A 21,806-nucleotide genomic window follows, 5' to 3' on the forward strand; every position below is an offset into this window, starting at 1 on the left:
TGTAAAAAAATAGTTGGAGAAACCTGCAATCTAATAAGATCAATGAAAGTGGCCTTTGACTACATGGACGAGGCAATGGTAAAGAGAATACTAGTTACACTGATAAGACCAAATCTAGAATATGCAGCGTCACTATGGACACCCAGTACAATAAAAAACATAAAGAAACTAGAAAGAATTCAAAGAGCATTGACAAGGATGGCAACAACACTTAGCAAGTTGACATACGAACAAAGATTGGACATACTAAACTCACCAACTCTGGAGCAAAGAAGAGAAAGAGGAGACTTGATAACTATCTACAGAATTATGAAAGGGATGGAAATCTTTGATAGGGATTATCTACTTAAATGGGACAGAAAACACAAGAGGACACGAGAAGAAACTTAAGAAGGACAGTTACAGAAGAGAGATTTGAAAAAGAACAGCTTTCCACACAGAATGATATATACATGGAATAAATTGAAAGAGAAAACAGTAAGTGCTAAAACTATACATGTTTTTAAGAAAACTGGATGCGGAAAGATACAACTGCGGTCACTACGAGCATAGCTCTTCTCCCGCAAAATACTAGGTAAACACACACACACACACATATATATATACATATATATGTATATATATATATATATACATATATATATAAACATATACACACACACACACACACATATATATATATATATATATATATATATATATATATATATACATATATCCGATTTTCAGAGGGGATGAAGAAAGTAGTCTAACTAATATCAGCATTAGTAAAGAGGAAGTAGTCAAGCAGATTGACAGACTTAACGCTACAAAATCTCCGGGTCCAGACGAAATTTTTCCAAGAATGCTTAAAGAGTGTAAATTTGAAATCTGCGACCAGTTAACTGAAATATTCAATAAATCGGTAGACACTGGTTCTGTTCCAACTGCTTGGAGGCAGGCAAACGTTGTTCCTGTTTTTAAGAAGGGAGATAGATCGTCTATATGCAACTACAGGCCAATCAGTTTGACATCGGTTATAGGAAAAATGCTTGAATCAATAATAGTAAATAGACTCAGAGAACACATTGAAGGGCATAATTTAATTCGTGTTTCACAGCATGGTTTCTCCAAGGGTAAGTCATGTGTGACTAATCTTCTATCCTTTTACACTAAGGTATATAAGGCGGCAGACAACAATGAAAATTACGATGTTATTTACCTTGACTTTAGCAAAGCGTTCGACAAAGTGCCACACCAGAGACTACTAAATAAAATCAAAGCCCATGGCATAGGAGGAAAAGTGTTAGAATGGATTAGAGCTTGGATTAGTAACAGAAAGCAACGGGTCACCATAAATGGAATAAAATCTAGGTGGGGTAATGTTACTAGCGGGGTTCCCCAGGGCTCGGTTTTGGGTCCTTTGTTGTTCATTATGTATATAAACGACTTAGACGATGGGTTAAATAGTGATGTTAGTAAGTTTGCGGACGACACTAAAATAGGACGCCTAATTAGGTCAGGAGACGACGCCCAGATTCTGCAGGATGACCTTAATAAGCTGTTAACATGGTCGGTGAAGTGGCAAATGAACTTCAATATCTCTAAGTGTAGCGTGTTAAACGTAGGGCTACACAACCCCGAAAATAGATACAACTTAGATAACACGTTTTTAGAAAAATCTGAGTGCGAGAGGGACTTGGGAGTTCTGGTGAGTCCGGACCTTAAAACCAGGAAGCAGTGTATTAGCGCCAGAAATAAAGCTAACAAAGCATTAGGCTTCATTGCTAGGACGGTAACGAATAGAAGTGCAGAGGTAATTATTAAACTCTACCTAGCGATAGTTAGACCCATCCTTGACTATGCGGTACAGTTTTGGTCTCCGTCCTACAGAATGGACGTAAATTCATTAGAATCAGTACAGAGAAGAATGACCAAGATGATACAAGGACTCGGAAATTTGCCTTACGAAGAGAGGCTTAGGCACCTAAACTTACACTCTCTGGAAAGACGCAGAGTGCGGGGTGATCTAATAGAAGTGTTCAAGTGGATCAAAGGCTATAACAAGGGTGATGCAAACAAGGTCATCATAATAAAACAACAGGGCAGGACTCGCAGTAATGGGTACAAACTGGACAAATTTAGATTTAAGAAGGAAATAGGCAAGAATTGGTTTACTAATAGGGTGGTCGATGAATGGAATAAACTTAGTAACCATGTAGTAAGCGCTGAAACTATCAGTTGTTTTAAAAAACGATTAGACAACTTTATGGATGGGGATGACAGGTGGTGATGGATACGGAGCTGCCTAGTGTAGGCCTTATGGTCTTTTGCAGTCTCCTTTATTTCTTATGTTCTTATGTTATTGAAGATAAAAGCTTGAGTTTCGATATGAGTTTCGATATGAGTTTCACATTGGAGTGAAGTAGTTGGTTTCTGTTTTCTCTACATTGTTCTGAAGTTGAATAAACATTAGTTACATTTTGGTAATGAAAACGTACGCCAAGAATTTATTCGTTTTTTTTTTCTCAGACACTTGATATGTAGTTGAATATATGTATTAATATATATTCATATGTAAGTTTATTTCATGCAGTCAAATGAACCATAGCGTGGGGACATGCAGATCAAGTGGAAAGAAACAGAAAACGACTACGCATTTATTTATTTCGAAGAAACGGTTAGAGAATTCCCGTATCTTCGTAGTGTACCCCATTTTCTTACCAAAAAAATATATATATTGCCGCTCTCTGTGCCAACCTTCATTCGAATTCTTGACCCATTTCTTCGTGAATTTTATTTTTCTGCCGTAGGAACATTCCAACAATGTTTCGCGGTTTTTTTTGTTACCTGACGCATGGCTCTGTTTACGTGCCAGAACTCGCACGATTTTTTTTTTAACAGTAGATCCTTGAATCAACTGTCTATGGGACGACGACGAACCGAACGAAGTGCATCTGTGTACGTAATTCTTTGGCAAACGCTGAGAACTGTTTTGTAAGTGAAACGTTGAAACGTCAGATGGGATGCAGTGGTCAGTATAGGTAGACTTGCGTCACACAAAGAAGAAAAAAAAAGTTACACAACGACTACAGAAAATAAGTTTATGCTGCCAGTTTTGTTCTTTGTAGGAAACACGATTTTATCTTAGTTGTAGATATTGCTTCATTAGGTCAGGCTTTTTTTTATTCTTCATTAGGTTGTGGGGCCGTCGACGCTGGAAAACCCGAAATCAAAATAAAATAAAAACCGACGAAATTCCTCCTTTTTTCGCTAAACTGCCGACTAGCGCTGGTATAACGATCCAAGTTAAAAGAAAAAATCCTCTGACCTAACAACATGGCCTCCTAAAATCTTTACACAAATAAATGTTGTTGATATTTTTTCTTTCGCCCTCCGACCTTGGGGAAAGGATTCATAGCGCCCGTAACTCAATGGGGGAAAAAAAAAAGTCTGTCCTTACATACTAGAGATTTTTACGAATTCCATCTCTGTAACAGCTAATTCATTTTGTGCTATTCACTTTTCTTTTGATCCGGAAGTTCACAGGTAATTTTATTCAGCCGAGGAAAACCTGAGACTCTTCTCCCCCACTTGCATCACTGTCCGACCTGCAAATCATGTGACTATTCCTGCCCCGTCTGCATCTCCCCCGTTAGCGCATTCCACTACCCACAACATAGACCAAAATGTCTATTGAGCATTCAGCACCAGCAACACTCGTTATTGTTGTTATTATTGACATTGTTGTTGTTGTTGAGCCCCATAAGCTTGGCAATACGGACAAGCGTCTTGTGTTGTTTTACCTACCCTGTGTTGGCACGTTTTGTTACCTGGCACGCAGTCACAACTGAATCTACAAATTCCTTTATTTACTTTTTCGTTCAGATTCGAATTTATATGTGAACTGACGAACCTCTCTGTGTGATAGGTGTGTGTATGTGTCTATGTTCTTGTTGTTGGTTGGTTGTGGGGTTATGGGGTAGTACTATATGTATTGTTTTGTGTTATCTAGGAATTACTTTGAGAGTTCTGTACGTTGGTGATGTCTCAGGTAGTGATAGGGAAGGGGTCCTGTGATCATTGTTAGACTGTGCTATTCCACCATGGACATCATCTATCCCAGACACACAATATTATAAACTACAAATCCCAAAACATCGCGATGAGAGCAATAATGAGCCACTTGGTCAGAAGCAGTATAGCAAGACATTTTTGTAAGGTTTAAGACAGATGACGGATGAAAGTGTGGATGAATTTAATTACATTGGCACTATACAGGTATCATTAGATAAAATACGAGTAAATCGAGAAATTACAGAAAGAACTGCGGTAGGGACCAGGTGCGTCTGTATACCACCTCTTCTATATTTAGCAGCAGAAATATTTCAAGAACAACAAAGATAAAAGGACGTCCAATATGGTGGGAGCGGAGACTTGAAATTTTTGAAAAGTGGGATTTTGGACCTTGAGCCAGTGTACGACGACGAAGCAGACCTTCATTCGAGATGTGGTCGCCTCTAGATGTCCAAAGGTGCCTTTTGCTCGGGGCCATTATTGCTCAACGATGCTAGGGTACTGTTTTTTTTTCTTTTATTTACGATTCTAGCAAGAATTGCTCAAAGCAAAACCTCATTCAAACACAAAGAATTAATGCTCTAGAACAGCGTTTCTCAACCTTTTTACCCTTGCGTAACCTTTAAAATAAATTGCATGTCTCAAGGAATCCCTGCGAAAAAAAACACACACACACACACACATATACCATATCTTTCTCATTTTATTTTCATCGTAATAATAGGTTAGATAAGATAATGTCTATATTACATTATTACAATAACCAAGAATATGTCGTGCTTGTTTAATTATATTACGTATATGAAATTAGATAAAAAATAAAAAGTGCATTAGCTTATGTCACTTGTTCTCGCGGAACCCTTAGGGACCTTTTGCGGAACCTTAGGGTTCCGGGGAACCCTGCTTGATAAACGCTGCTCTAGACAATCATTTGACGGTCATCGCTGAGCCATGAACGATCATCGTTGAGCCATGGACGATCATCGTTGAGCCACGGACGATCATCGTTGAGCCACGGACGATCATCGTTGAGCCATGAACGATCATCGTTTAACCATGAGCGATCATTGTTGAGCCATGAACGATCATCGTTGACCCATGAACGATCATCGTTGACTCAAGAACGGTCATCGTTGAGCCATGAGCGATCATCGTTGAGCCATGAACGATCATGAACGAGCATCATTGAGCCATGAACGATCATCGTTGAGTCACGAACGATCATCGTTGAGCCATGAACGATCATCGTTGAGTCACGAACGATCATCGTTGAGCCATGAACGATCATCGTTGAGCCATAAACGATCATCTTTGACCCGTGAATGATCATCGTTGGACCATGAACGATCATCGTTGAGCGATAATCGCGGCGATGAATGGTAGGGGGACATGATCCTTGAGGACGTCCTGCGGAGTAGCAAGAAGTGGGGAGAGTTGATGGAAGCAGCTGACAGACCCTTAGTGGCGGCACACTAGGCTTGCATGCTACTTGCTTTTGCTACTTCGTTTGAGCAGAAGCGTCTTCGGTTGTAATATTCTGGATTTTCGTAAGAACATCTCGACAATTAACGTGTCTAATATCCATATTTTAGGTTTAACTTCTCTTAGTTCGTCATTCAGCTTCTCGCCAAATTTGGAAATTTGGAAGAAAAAAAAATCGTAACAGAATTCGTTTCTATTCAAACGATGGAGTAAAAGCAAATAACATGCTGGCGGGAAGTGCATAGCGTGCCGCCAACGTAGAGTAAATTAAGAAATTACTACAAAGTTGGTGCGAACCACAGCATTGCTCAGCCTCCAGACACTGCTCGTCTCCTTCCCTCATCCATTTAGTCGACTTCTATGACACACAAATATGGTGGCGGTATTCTCATCCCCCATCAGAGGAACACAGAAAAATAAAGGTGGAGAGTTAAGAGTGATATGGGAGCAACAGAGACAGCAAAATTGTAGTAATAAAATGGATAATTCTTATAATAATAACAATAATATTAATAATAATAATAACTTCTCTGTGAGCAAAGATATTCCATAGACTATTGATGCGTGACTCTAGTCCGCAAGGGCGTCTCAAGAAAAACTCCTTTGCGTATTGACTTCGTATAAATAATAAAATTATAAAAATATGTAGTCAATACCCCAGTGCGAAGAATAGTAAATGTTAAATTGGAAATCTACAACTGTCAGCTTCAATTACATAAAAACATAATGCTATGTTCCATGGCCTATTTATTATGAGTTCATTGTGGATGTGAAAAATATATATTATGGTGGTGTTCATTAAGAGTTGTTACAATTCACCAACACAGACAAAAATGATCAACAGATTCAAATGTACAGAAAACCTTTAGTAAATAGATATTCCCTTTCTCAAATAGTTATTTAGTGATTACTGAAATTTGTTTTGATTATTTTACTTTAGATATATAGAAACCATCCCTGTTGAGTGAGTCAAGAACACTTGTGCCACGTAGAAAACGCTGTCAGTCGTTGCTTGCAACTTACGAGGAAAACAGACGTTGTCTGTTGACCTTGAGTTGTCGGCGTCCTCTCTGCCCCCAGATATTATGTAATTATAGCAGATGCGCTGAAAAACTATTGCTAGGTGAAAGACCTCAAATGACACGACCATATTTTTATTTACCATAGCACATAACACAGGTCATGAAGGAAGCGTAGGTATCATAGTTCCCTTTGTGAAATGTACTCTCTTATAAGTTTATTATTTTATACCATATGATGCGAAATAAAAAAAAAAATCTTGGTCTTATTCAGAACCCTTCTGTCCTCGGCCATTTACTCTAATAAAGTTAATTTACAATGTGTTCTGGCTCTCGTTTGTCTACTATCTCCAGTCAATGGGTATAGTTATATGAATACTGTATATACACTGGGTAAATTTTGCACAGAGTACGTCTTGTATATTATTTTGAAACATTGGCCAACATTTATGAACATTTACCCATATTTTTATATGCATGAATTATCGTGCATTAGCAAATACAGAGCCAGTTCATTGTGCAGTTTATGCCTTCATTTTCACATCAAACTTCAATTGGCGCATTGTATTCATTGTCAGTTGGAAATCATTATGAATTGGCGTGGAGTCTGCCACTTATTATGTACTGGTAATTAATTTGTATATACTATCCTCACATCATAACTTACTATCTACCCTATACATTAAGCTGTCTCATGTCACTGCCACTGTCACTCGCAACATTCTGTTTTTTCGTTTTGTCATTGACATCTCACCCTCAATCTTCTGCTACGTTTGATGTACAAAACCGAAAGTTGTTCAGTTTTCTCGTCATGTCACTGACGCTCAACTCACTTCACCCATAATTGGTAATATCGTACCCACACATTGCAATCTTCTTAATCTCACAGTTATGTCTTCACCTATTTGTCCGGGAGTATGTTTACAACTGCGATTAGTTATAATTTATTCAATACTAAAATGATGGACGTAAATCAAAACTGGGGTATACACTTGAGGAAATAAATATCTATAATGCTGTACGTTTTGCATGGTTAGGTTGGTACGACTGGTGCCATCTGTGATCCTCCAGTTCGGTTTGTTTATGTTTCGCTATTTTGCCTAGAGGTGGGAGGGAGAACGCTTGGCAACAATGTTTCGGTGTAAAGTGTTATCTGTTATTTTGGCGTTATGTACATTTCATCTGTCTTGGACACAGGAAGAATTCAATTACCCAGCAATGAAGGAACCAACAGTGCTAGTGGTTTTGCTGGCAAGGAATAAGGAGCACATTCTACCATACTTCCTCACCCTGTTCGAACAACTAGACTACCCGAAAGAAAGAATGGCACTTTTCATTAGGTCAGATCATAATGAAGACGAAACAATAAACGTGTTGGAAGACTGGCTAAGAGTGAACAGACGTAAATTTCATTTAGTTGATGTGATACTAGATCAGAATTCTCCTTCGCTGTATCCAGAAGAGGAGAGGTCGACACAGTGGCCAAGTTCCCGATTTAGAAGCCTTATTAATATGAAAGAAGAAGCATTGAGACTTGGACGTTCTATGTGGGCTGATTTTATATGGTTCTTAGATGTAGATGTCATGCTGACAAAGCCTGATGTATTACGGTCTATGTTGACTGAAGAGAAAGCTATTGTTTCTCCGATGCTCAAATCTTTAGGAACATACAGTAATTATTGGTGTGGTATGACTGATGACTATTGGTACAAACGCACAGATGAGTACTTGCCAATATTAGATATGAAAGAGAAGGGCTGTTTTATTGTACCAATGGTTCATTCGTGTGTGTTAGTTGATCTAACACGAGTCGCAGCTGATTTCCTAACGTTCAACCCAGACAATTTAACCAGTTACGATGGTCCACATGATGATATAATCACATTTGCCATCTCGGCTAAAAAAGTTGAGTTACAGATGTATATTTGTAATAAAGAAGTATATGGATATATTCCTCCACCTTTAGAAGATCATCATGAATTAAGTCACGACTTAGACCAATTGCTAAGCCTAAAGCTAGAGGTAATAGTTTTAAACCCTCCTCTTACGCTCAGTACACATCTGGCACATTATGAACAACCTCTGCCTAAGAAAGACAAACTTAACTATGATCACATATACCTAATTAACTTGCTAAGGAGGCCAGACAGAAGGCAGAAAATGATCGATTCGTTTGACCTTTTAGGTATTGAAGTAGAGGTGTTAAATGCTGTTGATGGCAAACTTCTTAACAGTTCACATCTGAAAGATCTAGGAGTTCAACAATTGCCAGGTTACAAAGACCCGTGGAGTAAACGTGATATGACCTTTGGAGAAATTGGATGTTTTTTAAGTCATTACCTTATTTGGAGGGATGTTGTTGACAATGGGTACGATGAGGTAAGCCAGTTCTTATTCATCTGCTTAGAAATTTCTGTCATTTGATATATTGCATTAAATCAGTGGTTTTCAACCTTTTTTTGGCCATGCCCCACCTAATCAACTCTAAAATCTTGATGTTCCCCATGTGGTGATATACAATTCTTATCATTTGAGAAATAAACTCCCCATCAGCTGAAAAAGCATAAAACCTTGGTTTAAAACCACTTGAAAAGAAGAAACCATCAATGAAAAGTAAAAAGCAAAAATTGAATAAAATAAAATAACCTAGACTTCCTCAGTTGCCCTCAATTGCCTCCCTTAAAAATCATATTGCCCACCTGTGGGGCATATGGCCCACATTGAGAAACACTGCATTAAAGCATATCTTGAGGGTGCTTTTCCCATTCTTCACTGTGGTTAGGTGTAATCTGTGATATCTATAATGTTTATGGGCCTGGGTTTGTTTCTGTGCTGCCAACTAAAAGTAAAAAGAGAGCAGTCACCAGGTTTTCAATTTCCATGCATGAAAAGATGGGGAAGAGGAATATGAGTTGTAAGAAATGAGTGATTCTGGACCTAATTTGGAGACCATGAGATCATACTGGGTGGAGTGGAGTGTAATGGGCATTTGGGTACAGCATCCTGAGAGTTGGCTATCAGTGTTGGGGTGTATTGTATTGATTCAATTAAATATAGTTTTGGAGAGCTTTTGTATCCAGTATGTAAAAACTAGAAGACAGGGAGAAATCCCTTCAGGCTGTGTCAAATTATTTTTTTACACATACTCCCTCACCCCCCATCTCCCACCCACTCCTTTTCATGCATCAGTGTCATCCATACACAACCATTCTCCATTCACCCCTATCTTCTGTCTTATCCCATCCTTTCTCAACAGACATTCCCCTCTTTCCCAATGCCCCTTTTACCCCATCCATCCATCTCATTCTTGGTCACCCCCTCATGTTCACTACTTCTACCCTTGCCTTCTACACCTCTTTTACTAATCTTTCTTCACTCATTCTTTATGTGTCCAAACCATCCCAGTACTCTTTCTTCAACCCTATCCCCCAACTCCCTTTCCACTCCTGTTCTCCTCCTAACCTCATTTCTCACTCAATCCAACCTAGTAACCCCTATCATACTTCTCGGGCACCTCATCTTAAACACATTCAAACTCCTCTTCCTCTCTTGTGTTCCATGTTTCTGCCCCATACAGTTTTGTTGGCACAATAACTTCTTCATACAATCTCCTCTTAGCATCCATTCATAAATGTCTATTACTCATTACATTTTTTAATCCCCCTAGGTATTTACTTGCTTCTCTCAATCGGCATTCTTCCTCCACCTCCACTCCTTCCTTTCCTGCCACATTCGCACCCAAGCATCTATAACTATCCACTTCCTGCAGTCTCTCTCCCTTAACACTCACTTCCAGTCTGCTGCCTCTCTCTCCTTTTGTACATCTCATCACCTTTTATCTACAATTATCTTCAACTTGTTTCTTTCGCATACCTTCCGAAACTTTGTCACTAACTTCCTCAATCCCTCCTCTGATCCTGCCATAAGCAGTGTCGTGAGCAAACAACAACTGGCTTATCACCCACTTTTCTCCATTTCCTTTAACCATCTCCAATCCCTGACCAATTACCCTTGCATTCACCTCTCACACCACCACATCCATGTATAAATTGAACAGCCAAGGCAACATAACACATCCCTGACGAAGTCCCACGTTTACCAAGCCACTCACTCTCTCCATTTCTGGTTCTAACACAAGCTCTACTCCCCTTGTAAAAACTCTTGACTGCTCTTAACAGCTTTCCTCCTATCCCATATACAGTATAAGCTCTTTTAACCGGCATGAGTGGGACCAAAGATGTGCCGGAAAGGGGAAATCCCGGTTACGAGAAGGAATATTAAAAAAATACATTTATTGCCTTTATTCATAGAGTACTTAAATAAAATTCATTCAATGGCTTCACTTTTGTTGTTTATTTATTTACCAGTATATTCATATTTATTTATCTTTATTTATTTTCATGAAATCACGGATGTCTCTTTCTTTAGAATGTTTGTCTCTCTGCATTAAAAATTCATTTTGAAGACAGTGAAGAGACATCACGTCGCGAGTCCCCATGTAGGTGCACTGCTCCGCAAACTTGATAAATGTTGCCAATCCTTTAGCGGTATCCTTCCATGTTACTCTTGGCTCTGGGTCATCTTCCTCTTCACTATCAGCCTCTGTTTCCTTACCATGCTTCTCCTCAATCACTGCCTGAATGATTTCGTCGTCAGTTCGTGTGGGGGTGATAGCTTTGTCATTGTCGACCTCCATCCACTCCTGAAGAGCTTCATCATTGACGCTAAGCTTAGCACTACCACGCATATCCTTCAACTCAGCCATCACTGCCTTCGTTTGCTGTCGGTATGTGTTTGTGTGTTGAGAGAGTTGCTAATAGACAGTCGCACGCTTAACATCAGGCGTCTTATTACAGTGGGCACTGGGCCTGACGGAGCGGCGGGATTTGTGGGAGATGGCGGGAAAGATGCGCGCTACCTCTGGCGGCAGTGGGAGTGGCGCGGGAATTTTAGATTTAATTTTTTTGAATTTTTACATTTTTATACAAAATTTTTATTTCCTCATGAATAATATGCCGGTTATAAGAAGGAGCCAGATACGAGAATAACGGATAAAAGAGCTTTTACCTGTATCTGTAATACCCCCCACAGTGCCTTCCTGTCTACCCTGTCATACACCTTTTCCAAATCCATAAAAGCCCAAAAAATATCCTTACTTTATCCTAAAGCTTTCTCACATATCTGTCTTACCACAAAAATCTGATCCATGCAACCCCTACCTGTCCTAAACCCACACTGTTCTTCACCAATTACTACCTCTGTTCCTCTCCTAATTGTCTCAAGACCCTCCCATAAGCCTTCCCAACTACACTTACAAGCTGATCCCTCTGAAACTACTACACTTACACTTGTCCCCTTTTCCCTTGTAAAGTGGAACTATACAGGCCTTCTTCCAGTCCTCCAGCACTCTACCCTCTCTTAAACAAACCTTAGATAACCTCACCAGCCAGTCCACCACATTGCGCATGACATCCATCCAACCCAGATGCCTTACCTGCTCTCATCATCTTAACAACTGCCTTCACCTCAACTTTCCTTATTTGTCCTCAATTTTCCTCTCTCATCACTCATTTATTTATCTTCAAAATATTTTTTTTTGTATTCCACATATTTTCACGTATTTCTTTTAGGTGTTAGTTTTTGAAGATGACATCAGATTTGAGCCATATTTTCGAGACAAGATTCAGTACATGAGGAATCAAATTGATGAACTTGATTTGGATTGGGACTTGATCTACATTGGCCGGAAAAAACTTCAGAGTTCTGATGAGCCATGGGTAAGTAAAATAATGAAATTTCAAATAACTTCAAGTTTTTGGAGTATATGATATTCTTTACGGCTTTCACTGTACTGTATAAGAATGGTGAGATAAATGGTACTGTAAGTGTTCACAACAGGAAAAGATCACAAATCCTGCTTTTCCTTCTTCTCATGCTCTTCCTCTTTTGCCTTGTTCAATATATCATTGATATCACTATATTCTTGTAGCCATTATGGCTTATACCTGATATTCTTCCTTGAATTGAATCACTTCTCACTAAGTGCACTACTTTTTCACTATACCTGAAGAAAGAAGTGTGTGAAGGGACCATGATCCTCCAATAATTCATTCAGAGTCCACTAGATTCTCTTTTAGTCACTCCTTCAAGATGATTCCAGAGAAGTAGTTTATTGACATGTTTGTTCTTAATTATCAGGTGGAAGGCTCAGATATACTGGTGCATGTGGACTACTCTTACTGGACCCTTTGCTATGCTCTGTCACTTGAGGGTGCAAGAAAGCTCCTTGAGGGCAAACCTCTCACCAAACTGATTCCTGTAGACGAGTATCTGCCTATCATGTTCAATAAACATCCAGAGGTGAGATTTATTTGACTACTTTACATTGTTTGATCATGACCTTTTTTTTTTTTTTTTTTTTTTTTTTTTTTTCTCCAAAAGTCTATCTATATTTTTCAAAAGTCTGTCTATAAATTGCTGCATTGTTTCTGACCCAGGGCAGTGGGTGAGATGCAGGAATGACCCATCATCCAGGAGCCGCCAAGAAAAGAGGGAGGGAGGGGATGGTGAATGGAAGTGTTGTATAGGGGGATGAAATGGGTGGAAGTGGAGTTATACCTTTGACTTTGGCTGCCTCCCTTATAAGGTGGGAAAAAGCTGTTGGTATATGTATGTACAAATGTAACTTAAAATCTGCATACCAAGGTTTTTTTCCCCCTTATTAGGGAGGTAGCCAAGGTAAAAGGCACATATACTCCTAGTCATTCTACCACCCTTTCCTCCCTCTCATCATAGCTCCTCCTGGATGATGGGTCATCCCTGTGTCAGACGCAATGTAGCAAGACATAGCACATCCACAGAAAGGCTATCTCACTTAATCAATGACCCCCTACTCCATCCCCCCATACTGAAAAAGAGATGGGGAGACATCTCTTTAGGCTGTGTCAAAATATCGTTCACATATAACCACTCCTTACTCACCCCCCATCCCCTGACCCTTCCCTTCCATGCAGCACAGTATCATCCATGTGGGGACCTCCGTGCTTGAGAAAAACGTGTTTAAAGTCTAACAACAATTACACAATGAAGAAAACAAAAAACGTAAAGGTATTTGGTATGGAAAGATAGCTTACGAGGAGACAAATTCCATGGTGTAAATATTTTTTTTTTTCCAAGAGTTTTTCCTTTAATGAAAAAAATGAAAAAAATCCAGGGGTAATTTTATATATGTAAGTGTTTATCATCTGATTTTGTTCATTTTTGGCAGTCAACAAGTTTATTAAAACTAAGAATCGCTGAAAATTTCAGCTTAAAACTCTTATTGGTTCATGTTTTATAAGTGTTTTTGTGATGTAAATAACCCACATCACTATCAGCATGATCACCCATAATTCACTCGATATCCGTAATAAAACAAGAAAATAATGGTCCAGAAACAACAGGTGGGCACCCTTTAACTCACCACGTGTGTGGACTGGGGCAGGGAGGCGCGAGAGACTTGGAGCGGTGCTGTGATTGGCCGAGCAGGCAGGCAGGACTCTAGCCGGTGCGGTGATTGGCTGGCTGCCTTGGCCAAGTACGCCCCTTGAGCATGGAGTTTGTATACCTCATCATGACTCTTGCTCGCCACAGCACGTGATTAAAGACCCTCAGTTAAATGGACGTAAAGGTCCAATTCCAGTATTCTGCTTTCAAGGCTAGACAGAGGGTGCTTCCATTTACCGAATTCTGTTACTAGCTCAAAAACGTTGGAGGTGGTGGTTGTGCCCCTTGAGCACGGAGGTCGCCATATACAGCCATTCTCCACGCACCTGTCTCCTGCCTTCTCCGTATTTGCTCAACAGGCAAGACTTTTTTCCAAAGGGGTGTGGAGTGTATTCAGGAATGGAATGGGTGGGAATGATTTTATGCCTTTTCCTTTTTGGCTACCTCCCTTGTAAGGGGGAAAAGCCTTGGTATATGTATGATGTATGTATTATCCTTTTATATCTTTTAGTTTATATCATTTTAATTTATTCCTTAATTAGATCTTCTAAATTAGAACTCGTTTGCTTCCATCTTTTCCATACTCTCTTCCAATGTTTGTTAATCAGGGAGGATTGAGTGCAAAAGGTAGTAGTGAATGGAGGGAGATTATGGATGGATGAAAGAATGATGTAACTAATTGATGAAGCAGTCAGAGTAAACAAGGTCCAGTTGTAGGGCCCTGCTGTGAAAGTATTGTGGCTCACAGCATTGCCCTCTCGACTGCCCTTCCATCAACCACCCTGGCACTGTGTTAGCCATCACCATTTCTTTTGATAAACAGTAAAACAAGCAATCAGTTCATTGCCTCTGGTCTCTCTAGCAGAAGACTTGCAGCCTTCAGTAAAATAGTAAAACAAAAATAATAGTTTTCTATTTGTTATGTTAGAGAACTATATGCTCTTATGTACAAGTGTTGAAAGTCCATCTTTCCATTGCTCCAGGTCTTTTGCAATAGACCAACTCTTGGGTAACCAGCAACAGATTGGCCTATTAAGTCACCCAAAAGAAAATATTGGGTTATGCAAAAATGGGGCAGTGCAGGATGTAGTGTTCAGTGTCCTCTATGTGATGATTGCATCTGGAGCAATTTCAACCTGTAGCTTGGCCTATTCTTCACTGGTACTGTTTCAGTGTTGGTTGATGGAATGAACCCAATCATGCAAACATGGTTCTTGCTTGTTTTGGGAGTTAGTTGGAGTATGAAGTTAGTCTTGAAGGGTTTGTTTTGAGTTTTGTCCTCTCAAATTGTGGGTGAGTTTATGCAAGTTTATGGCTAATGAAACTTTGTGAAATAAGAGATTGAAAAGAATGTGTTGACCACATTGACAACCTATACCTCCACTTTGGTACAATGACACCTATGTAAGTCTCATGAGGCGTCGGTGTCTTGATTATTTATTTTTTGTAATTGTACATAAGTTACCCCTGGGTTCTGTGAACTGGTTTGATCACGTTTTCTGTGTTTATTATTACTCAGAGTAAAAGAGAATGAGTAATACAACAGTGACTATATTCTATAATGTGAGTAGTGTGATGCATTGTTCATATGACAGCCGATGCTGCACGCGAAAATTTGACTCGTACTGAAGTGGGTAAAGGGGGATACATTTAGAAAAAAATATTGGAAGGAATGAAAAGAAAAAAGGTGCTACGCTACCATACTTAATTACCTCACTTTGCACATAACAGCTAATTGGATAAAAAATATATATATAAATAAGAATACTGTATTTCAGGAAAGCTGGAAAGAAGCCTTTGAAGACCGCACTCTGATAGCATTTTCTACAGCACCTCTCATTGTATTCCCAACTCACTACACTGGAGATGAAGGCTACATCAGTGATACAGAGGAATCTTCCATCATAGAAGATGAGGAGGAGATTAAATCGGAGCACCTCGAGGTGAAGAGTGCTCCTGCATTTGGAGTGGGTGTGACAATGGATAAGGAGGAATTATAAGTATGAATATTATATATAATCCATGGGCATTTGATAGGAAATTAAGTTAATGCATTCTTTAATCATTCCTTATCCCATTTCTCTTTTGCTCATTCTTTTAATGCTTTTCTTTTGTATGATGTCCAGAATTATTTATGTTGAGGGACAGGCACTTTTTTTTTCTTTCCATATAGCTTCTCTTCATATTTGCTTTCTAACTCGAATACAAATGGCATAGACAATTGTGCCAAGCATTATTTAGAACAACTCTGCCATTTACATTAATTTTAGCTTGTATTTAGGCATGAGCCGTTGATTAGTTGTGCTTTGAATTCAGGTAAACCTGTGCCCAATGACCTAATTTGGAGCAAATTTCAATGCTTATTCTCTCTTAGAAGTTAAGCAATGTATACTCTTCTACAAACATATCAATTTAAATGTTTTCTGTGTAATGTACATATTTCACTTCAAAGTTTCATTTCTGATAGTAATGAAATGCAACCCCAGCACATTAATGACATTAGTAAGGTATAGTTCTTTTTGATATATGGAAAGGTAAAGGCTGGAAAATATCCATTCACAATTACATTTCACTCACACCCATCTGTATGTGCCATGAAGGAAAAAAAAAGATATATATGATAATAACAATAACAACTACGCCTCCCACCTCATGGAGGAAGGGTCCGCCTGTCACCCTGAAACCAACCAAGCTGCTTGGATTAAAAGCAGTGTTATTAGGACAATTCTTGCACAACACGAACCCAATGTCGTGAAAAAGTCTACCCACACAGATTCTTCATATGGTGGCCACCCCCTACACCCCCACCTCATCCACACGTAATAAATTAGATGTTGGGATTTATTTAATTTATCATATGTAATAATGTGTTCACTTTCCCACACCTGATAAGAACCATATTGGACACCATCCAGCATTAAAACGGTACCAACACAGAATAGGCCTGGCCATATTCACTGTCCATGATGCAACCACCACACAGAAGACACAGAACACCTCATACTAACCTCATATATCTCACAATAACAGTTCATATTTTCCCAGAGTAACCTGTGGGCCAGCCCAGAGGCTGTTGCCAGTTACCTGAAGATTGGGTCTTCTGCAAGATAAATCAGGGGCAACAGATTGATTGAAATATACCTTTGTTCTTTCACTGTTACACATCTGTAAGACCTGTCAACCTATTGGGGAACAATAACTCATGGGTTACATTTTGATATAAAAAGAAAAAATACTGTTTTTTTTATGAACTCATACATAGTGCCAAAATAATTTGTAATTTAGTTGATCTGTTTTACAAGAACTGCATAACATATTTTTGCAAGGTCTTGTATTCTGCTTTTATGCATTTTTTACTTTTATAACATGTCTCCTTTTTTATGTTAAACAAATGTGTAGTATTGTATTATTTTCTGTATAAACTGAGATTGGGATAGAATTATAGAAAACAATGAAAAGCAGATGAAATTATGGTGTGATTTGTATCTCTGGTCATAATATGTGACTGGTTTTTATGTATGTCAAAGCTTCAAATAATTTTAACACTATATACCAAAAGGCAAGCACCCACCCACCACCCAGTTCCTTTGAAAAATATCTCTTAGCTCTTTGTTGATTAAGGTTCATCCCTGTCCCCAACCCACTGCCTAGTTCAGAAGCAGTGCAACAAGACACAGCACATCCATGGCACGGCTCGAGAGCCTAATTTGGTTTACCCCCACTGCTTCATTTTAGCACACCCTTAATTAGGTTATCATTGAAGGCCAGTACAATGTAACAAAATATTTCTACATGTGTGTTGCATAGCTATGGTTAGAAAAGCACTTATTCCATCAGCCTGCATCCATTTATGAAGATTGAATTCTTGTTCTTATTTTATAAGAGTATCATGACTAATGTATTTAGCTAGTTTAAAGCTTTGAATTGTCAACACAGTTGCCAAACTATTGAGCCAGTCATGGTGCCACATTCAATAGACACAGATTAGAATTTGTCTTAAAAATATTTGATGGAAAAAGTAGGATGCCATATTGTAAGTAGACATAGATCAGATACTGTATGTAGTTTTGTGATATAAATGTGTGTGCGTGACAAAAACACACAAGACTATGTGATAAGATTGGTGCTATATATGTAATAGTTCAGCCACAAGTAATTGGGTTGCTCCTAGAGTGATCCTGGGCAGTGAATAGCATTTAGATCAGTCACTTGACCAATGAATGTGCAATTGCCCAGTCTTGGGCATATTTGATGGTGCTTTAATAAAATTTTGCTTTCTTACTTGCTTTTACTTCAAACTGTTCCTTCTTGGGTTTACACATAAATTGGTTCTCTACAAAACCAGAAATCTAAAGGATAGTTTCATAATCAGGTAAGGAGATAGATAATTCAAGCAAAACATTTATGTTGTCATCTTAATCAAATATCCTAGATACATACTATGACAAACCATATTTCTTGTAAAATACATTATGAAATGTTTTAAAACAATAAAAGGCTATGAAGAAAAGCAGTCTGTAGTATCTTGAGTACTACATATTTAAATATGAAGTCTGTGTCTCATGCAAGAGAGACAAAGGCAATGGATTGTGTTAGACGCTTGTAGAAAAGGTAGAAAGCTGGGTAGAAGATGGGTGTTACATTTTAATTTTTTTTTTATAAAAACAATATGGCGAGCAAGCAGGTTGCCTAAGTCTGTTTCTGCCATGTGTATGTAATAAAATTCTTACATATAACAAGGCTTTCTCCCCCTTACAAGGGAGGTAGCCAAAAAGGAAAAGGCATAGAATCATTCCCACCCATTCCATCCCTGAATACACTCCACACCCCTCCACCCTCCCTCGTATCTTAGCACCTCCTGGATGACGGGTCATCCCTGCACCTTGTCCACTGGCCTGGGTCAGAAGCAATGTCGCAAGACACAGCACATCCACAGAAAGGCCGCTTCATTAAATCGGCGACCCCCCCTCTCCATCCCCCCATGCATAAAAGGAGAAGACGGGGAGAAATCCCTTCGGGCTGCGTCAAATTTTGCTCACACATACTACCTCACCCCCCATCACCAATCCACCTCATGCATCACAACATCATCCATATACAACTATCCTCCATTCACCCCTGTCTTCTGTCCTTTCCCGTCCTTCCTCAACAGACATTCCCCTCTTCCCCAAAGCCCCCTTCACCCCATCCATCCATCTCATCCTAGGACGTCCCCTCATGTTCACTCCCTCCACATCTGCCTTCCATACCTCTTTTACTAGTCTTTCTTCACTCATTCTTTCCATGTGTCCAAACCATCCAAATACTTTTTCATTCTTATTTGTAAATACAGGTAAACGTCGACTTACGATGGCATTAGGTTTCGATAGAGCCATCGTAAGACGATCTCATCGTAAGTCGATCCCCACTCTGTTCCGTGGTCACTGTACCTAGCCTACCTGTATATTAACCACCAGAGATACTGAATATAGCCTATTAAACATGTACAGTAGTTTATTTAATTATTTTTATCCTTTTTACCATATTCAAACACTATAATATGTATTTTCAGTACGGAACTTAAATCTCGCGGGCAGCAGCCAATGCCAGCCGTACGACGTGACGTAATAATACTCGCATCATAAAATATAGTCACCGCTTATATCGATCGTTCTCTCTTTCACCCGCGAATTTTGAAAACCACAGAGAATGGGATTTAGGGCACATTTGAGAGAATGTAAAAACACAGGGGCGACTACAATAAATATAATCAAGACGCCGATATGGCAGCGTCGCGAATCCACTTGCTCCTCATGACGCCTACGTGTGCGGCACCGTATGGAAGGGGTTGAATATATCATATTGTCGTCGTCGTCATCGTAAAGTCGAACAATCGTAAGTCGCGGCCATCGTAAGTCGACGTTTACCTGTATTGGTTGGGGGCTCAAGTGTATAACTGACATGGCATTCTTTTGTAAGTGAGATTATTTTAAGTAAATAATATTACCATATAGACTTGTAACAATGAATCTGATTGGTGAAAGGGTTGAGGAGAAAATTCAATTGGTTCACAATTGTAAGATCATGCCCTTTGGGGAGTATCTTAAATATAAAGTTCAAGATCATTGAACTAAAAAAATCACTGTAAAGCTCACATAGGATCTTGCATATGGTGCTGAGAGGTACAAAGACGGGTCACCACAAGCATAGCTCCCCTCCTGTATAATACAACTAGGTAAATGCACTACTCTTGGGATTCCTTTGGAGCACGCTGTATAAGAACTAACGGGGGGGGGGGACACTTAATTTATTTCTGAACAGAAAAATTTAGTGAAGTGAGAGGTAGTATCAACAAAAAGAACCAATACTAAGAGCAACAGACAGCTTAGAACTTTAGTTGAATGACTGGAGGCAACTGAGGGATGAAAGTGGCAGCAGCGCGGGAAAGAATTCAATGCACGCAACTAGGTCTCTGAAGAGAATGCACACAATAAATATCTCTGAAGAATAGCACATGCAACTAAAGAAAATACAGGCTTACATGTGTTAAGAGAATTGGTGCAACATGGAATTCATCGCACGAATGACAGGCAACATATGGGACCATGTAGTGCACACAAATCCCCTTGTTGGTACAAGGACAAGCTAGAGAAGGTGAAGGACGACTATAAGGACAAGGTTGATGTGTTGCTGAGGTGTGCACCCGTACGTGTGAGAAACAACTATAAGAGAAGCAGTTGATTCAAATTTATATTATCAACAGAAAAGGTAGAAATTCACATGTAATTTTTTGTAATTTAAGTTAGGGTGGCCACAGAAGTTCTCTGTCATGAGGTTATTACCTCACAGTCAAATGTTCCAAAGTTTCCGGGGGAAGAAAATACAATAGGAGAAAACGGATTCATTAACATAATTGATACACTAATAGTGACAACATATTAAATGAAAATAAAGATAGAAATATTAAAAGAAAATATAGCTCCTGAGAAGGGTAGGGCTAGACTTATGATAAATTTCCATCAAATAGAATATATATACAAATATGAGGATGATATAAAAATAATTCATTAAACACTGAATCAAAGTGTGATCAGGATCCTTTAAGGTCTTTGGTTAGAATGATAAAGACAAAAAAAATTAAGCAACTACAGAATATTTAGCAAAAACAGATAGATCTAAGGACATGATTTCCATGTTGAAGAATTCAGATTGGATAGAAAGTAGATCTAGTGACAAGTTAAAATTTTCTCAGGCTACTAAGTTAATAGTGTTTGCACTATTGGTATACAACAGTGATGAGATGACTGCAGAAAAACTATACAGGGATCTAAAGAATCAATGGACTTAGATTATCTTTTACAAGGTCATCAAGAAAGTAAAGCAAATAGTCCATATGACATATGACAACAGAAAGAAACTAGGAACTCTAGGAGTGATTACAGAAACAGAGGATCTCAACATAGAGTTAGAAGCACTTCAAGGAATGCTAGACTTGAGTGCCATAATTGTAACCAATGGGGGCCTAGAGCACGAATGTTATTAGATTATCTGTAGGAACTGCAAATATGGTCATGATGAGTATCATTGTAGAAACCCACCTTTTTGTTTGTATTTCAATAGAGTAGGACATAGAACACAGGATTGTAGAGCAATACCAAATTTTCATATTCACCCAGAAACAGGAGGAAAACCTCCACACACAAAATAAAACACTACAGAGCTAATCCCAGAGCAACAATTAGACATTATAGTGTATTGGACAGTGATGAGAAAGAAAACACCAAC

The 21,806-nt window shown here is 38.9% G+C and overlaps 2 protein-coding genes across 2 annotated transcripts in view; one reads left to right on the forward strand and one right to left on the reverse strand.

Annotated features, from left to right (window-relative positions):
* Window positions 1–21,806, reverse strand: part of LOC143028568 (zinc finger CCHC-type and RNA-binding motif-containing protein 1-like) — a 478,714-nt gene that overhangs the window by 396,084 nt on the left and 60,824 nt on the right. The window lies entirely within an intron of this gene.
* LOC143028564 (glycosyltransferase 25 family member) lies at window positions 7,639–18,323 on the forward strand. The gene is made up of 4 exons (XM_076190859.1): window positions 7,639–8,936; window positions 12,188–12,334; window positions 12,756–12,917; window positions 15,821–18,323. The coding sequence occupies exons 1-4, from the start codon at window positions 7,689–7,691 to the stop codon at window positions 16,040–16,042; spliced, it is 1,779 nt and encodes a 592-aa protein (XP_076046974.1). The 5' UTR covers window positions 7,639–7,688; the 3' UTR covers window positions 16,043–18,323.

Source organism: Oratosquilla oratoria, chromosome 9 (genome assembly GCF_046742065.1).
Source record: "Oratosquilla oratoria isolate Oo_2021 chromosome 9, ASM4674206v1, whole genome shotgun sequence".
Classification (NCBI taxonomy): domain Eukaryota; kingdom Metazoa; phylum Arthropoda; class Malacostraca; order Stomatopoda; family Squillidae; genus Oratosquilla; species Oratosquilla oratoria.